Source organism: Nesoenas mayeri, assembly GCF_963082525.1.
Source record: "Nesoenas mayeri genome assembly, contig: SCAFFOLD_40, whole genome shotgun sequence".
Classification (NCBI taxonomy): Eukaryota; Metazoa; Chordata; class Aves; order Columbiformes; family Columbidae; genus Nesoenas; species Nesoenas mayeri.
This window is the reverse complement of record NW_027660032.1, coordinates 103,520-107,878: the sequence shown is the minus strand read 5'-3', so window position 1 is coordinate 107,878 and position 4,359 is coordinate 103,520. Positions and strand designations below refer to the sequence as shown.

Genomic DNA, 4,359 nt, shown 5'->3' with positions numbered 1-4,359 from the left:
ACTTGATCCACATCCACTGCTGGTTGTTCTGCCTCCATTCACAGAGGCCTGGGACACATGGCTGGTGAACAGGAAGGACAAGAGCATACAGGGATTCTCACCTCTTTCTCTTATTATATTCATCAGTGTCCACACAGTGTCTTTGTTTCTCGCCTAACTGTTCCTGCAGTAGTAACAGCTCATTATGGGCCCTTGAATTGCCTTCCAGGTCTGGACTGAGTTCTGATCTGGACTGTTGCTGTGCCTGGCGGCTGCTGTCCTTGAGACCAGATGAACTCACTCCTGCCACCCTGCCTGGCAGTTCATTCCATCCGTGTCACAGCTCTGTCTGCAGCACTGACAGCTCCAGCTCCCCAGTCAGGTCCCTGGCTGAGGACATGGCCTCACATCTGGGCTGAGCCACCCCAGCTGTGGCACCAGCCCAGCTCTGACCTGCCACAAGAAACCTGGTACCAAGTGTCCAAGAGCCCATGTGTGCAAAGGCTTTGAATCAGAGCACAGACATGACATGGCCAAAGATTGATGAATGTCTCTCTAGACCTGGGAGTATAAAACCAGAATAAAATGCCTGAACTCATTCAGTTGAAGATATTCCTCCCCCGGCTTGGAGGAATTAGATACTTTGCTGTAATATTGCTGGTGTCATGTCAAATGATGGGACAAGAAAAGTTGATTCTCATACTAAGTAACTGTTTAATACAAAGAACACAATGATGTGTCTCTTCATAAGAGAAGTAATCAACATCACTGATTACTTCAGGTTGTCTCAAAGGATGTGCCCCTGGAGCCCCAGGGACACCTGGAGGAGCCCAGAGGGGACAGAGAAAGGGACATCATGGGCTGCTCCTGTGCTGCTGAGCTGGGCTGGGCTCCTGGGACACAGGGAGCTCATGGCAGCAGCAGCGCTGCAGAGAGACAGCTCTGCCCAGGAGCAGCTCCTCTGCACACGCAGCAGGGCTGAGGGCTCTGCCTGCAGCACCGAGGGCATAGGAGCCAGGCACAGAGAGGGAAACGCAGTCTGGGCTGAGAGGATGCTGAGAGGTCACTTGGAGAGAAATCAGAATTCAGAGATAGGAAGCCTGTGGCTGCAGGACATGGAATCTGCAAATCATGCTAGGATCTGAGAAAGCTGTCACATTGCAGAGCCTGCGAGAGATGTAAGTACAGCTCTCAGAGGTTCTCTGATCAGAGGGGAGGATGTGCTGCAGGGCAGGGATTGCCTTCTGCACTGAGAGAAGAAGCTGTGGGGGGAAGGAGCGACCCCCGACAGGGCAGGGTCCTTCTGCTGCTGGGTTCTCCGTGGGTCGGAGCTGCTCACAGCTCCAGCTCATTCCAGAATATTGACAAGAGGAGATTTCAAGGAGAAGAAGAAGACAAAGGGTACTACAAAGATAAGGAACCTCCCTGAGTCTGTGTTTTCAGTCTCCTACTCTGGGGAATGGGTGGTGATTAAGGCTGTTCTTAATTTTAAACAAATACTTGAGACACATGAAGTGCAGTAGGTCTTCAAGAGAATCCTTGCCTCTCCTCTGCCCATGCAGAACCAGCATCACCTTTGCTGGACACCTTACACTTAGTCTGACCTGTCCTTTTTTCCAGCCTGCAGACAGGAAGATGCCCCCAGGCAGTGCCTGTGAACAGGCAGGATCTGTAGAGCCAGGGGGAGGGCACAGAGGGTGGGATGGTCTGTGAGCACTGACAGGGAACAGACATGGACAGGGAAACACCTCCCAGGGGAGAATCTCCAGGCAGCAGGGAAATGGTCAGAAATGAGAGGAAACCAAACCCGGAATGGTTATGGGAGGAAGAACAGAGAAAAGTCCCTGTGACCTCCTGCAGGTCAGATCCCTCCTGTGAGCAGCCCCCTGGCCTCCTGTCCCACCCAGCAAAGCCTCTGCCCTCAGGGCCGGGGGCTCCAAGGCATGAAGCAGCTCCTGTGCAGCCAGAGCTGCAGTTCCTCTGCAGAGCACAGGGGCTGAGAGCAGCTGCCCGGCACTGTTGGTGTCTGGGAGGTGGCTGCACAGCTGGGGAAGGGGAACGCTGTCTGAGTGCCTGGCTGCCTCTGCCCTGGCCTCTCTCACCCCCACCCTCACCGCATTTTCCTTCTTGCTCCCCTGCTCTGGGTCACTGCTCTTGGGATCTTGTTCTTGCTGTCAGGCTCTCTGGGGATGGCAGTTTCAGCTGCAGAGTCACAGCCTGATCTCGTGAGTCCTTTCCTGCAGGTGTGTCCATGGGCACACGTGTCCCAGCTTTGCTCTGACCTGTGGGCTGTGGGCAATGCAGTCTGGGGGGCTGGGGAATGAGGCGTGTGTGTCCTGGGCTAAACGTTGGGTGCTGAGACCTTAGGAATGGATGAGACTTGTCATGGTCTGAGGTGGGTCCCTCTGCTCTCAGCAGTGCCTGGTGGCTTTTCCGGGTAACATGGGAGTGTGATCAGCCCCCATCTCAGAAAGGTGCCAGCCCAGGGCAGCTGGAGCAGGACAGAGGGACAGAGCAGCTGCCCTCACTCTGCACTGACCCACAGGCACCCTCTAGTCTTGCAAGACTCGCTCTGTTCTCCCTGAGTGCAGCAGAAATGCTGAGGGTTTCTGACACCAAACAACACTCTGCAGTGAATATGGGGGGAGGTGTAAAAAAACCTGGAACTCTTAAACTGCCTTCACCATCTCTGTTCCCTATCACTGGGAAAGCAAGTGCTGACAGCCCTTCTGTGTTAGCAGAACCAGGACAGTCCCCACCGTTCCCGTGGCCGCACTTCTGCAGAGCTGGGCTCACTTATCAATGACCCATGGGCAGAGTCCCTGCTCTTGGTTGCACATTCTCCAGCCCCAAGCAGGGCTGCAGCCACAGAGCTTAAGAAGGTACTCCTAGAAAAACACAAGAGTGTCTGTGTGTGACAGGGAAGGGTCTATGGGACTTGGTTTGATTTTTGTCAGAGAACTCTGCCCTGGATTCTCACTGTCTTTTTTTTTCTCATGACAGCGCCCCATGTTCAGGAAAACCAAATGTCCAACAGCAGCTCCATCACCCAGTTCCTCCTCCTGCCATTCACAGACACACGGGAGCTGCAGCTCTTGCACTTCTGGCTCTTCCTGGGCATCTACCTGGCTGCCCTCCTGGGCAACGGCCTCATCATCACCACCATAGCCTGGGACCAGCACCTGCACACACCCATGTACTTCTTCCTGCTCAACCTCGCCCTCCTTGACCTGGGCTCCATCTCCAATATTCTCCCCAAGTCCATGGCCAACTCTCTGTGGGGTACCAGGGTCATTTCCTATACAGGATGTGCTACACAACTCTTTCTGTTTGGCTTTTTAGCTTCAGCAGAATATTTTCTTCTCACCATCATGTCGTATGACCGCTACGTTGCCATCTGCAAACCCCTGCACTACGGGACCCTCCTGGGCAGCAGAGCTTGTGTCCACATGGCAGCAGCTGCCTGGACCGCTGGGTTTCTCAATGCTCTGCTGCACACGGCCAATACATTTTCACTACCACTTTGCCAAGGTAATACTGTTGAAGAGTTCTTTTGTGAAGTTTCCCAGATCCTTAAGCTCTCCTGCTCAGATGCCTATCTCAGGGAATTTAAACTTATTGTTTTCAGTACTTTTGTCTTTTTAGAATGTTTTGTGTTCATTGTGGTGTCCTATGTGCGGATCTTGAGGGCCGTGCTGAGGATCCCCTCTGAGCAGGGACGGCACAAAGCCTTTTCCACCTGCCTCCCTCACCTGGCCATGGTCTCCCTGTTCATCAGCACTGCCATGTTTTCCTACCTGAAGCCCCACTCCATCTCTTCCCCATCCCTGGACCTGGTGGTGTCAGTTCTGTACTCGGTGGTGCCTCCAGCAGTGAATCCCCTCATCTACAGCATGAGGAACCAGGAGCTCAAGGATGCCCTGTGCAAACTCATATCCCTCTGTTTTCAGAAGCAATAAACTGGCCATCCTCTTCCATACAGGAGTTTTAATGTAGCTAATTACAAGCCCAGCCTGTCAGCTGGATTTTCTGGTGTTGTTGGTTGTTTTCTTATTGTGATAATGTTGTCATCCCCTTTCTAATTCACTCCTGGCTTTTCTTTTATAACTGTTGGCTGCTTAAATGGGCAGCAGTGCTCTCCTTCTCTCTAAACAGAATAAAGGGCTCTTTAGTGACTTGTTTTTCACTATATCCTTCCTGCAAAGGCTTTTTGGAGCTGCAGGGACAGTTCCTGTGTGTGGGTGGAGGGGAAAACAGCTCTGGTATGGTAGCCCTGCCAGGGAGCAGCAGCGGTTGTTCTCCCAGAGCTGTTCTGGTTCCACTCCACACTCTCCTTCTCATCCCTGGTGTTGGTGCAAGGCCTGAGTGCTCTGGCAGCTT

General features: G+C 53.0%; 1 protein-coding gene across 1 annotated transcript; it reads left to right on the top strand.

Moving 5' to 3' along the window:
• Positions 1-2,952: 2,952 nt before the first annotated feature.
• LOC308052353 (olfactory receptor 14J1-like) lies at positions 2,953-3,938 on the top strand (the record flags this gene model as incomplete). Its single annotated transcript, XM_080364436.1, has 1 exon — positions 2,953-3,938. Exon 1 carries the CDS (start codon positions 2,976-2,978, stop codon positions 3,936-3,938), a length of 963 nt encoding a protein of 320 aa, XP_080220562.1. The 5' UTR covers positions 2,953-2,975.
• Between the last annotated feature and the right edge of the window lie 421 nt (positions 3,939-4,359).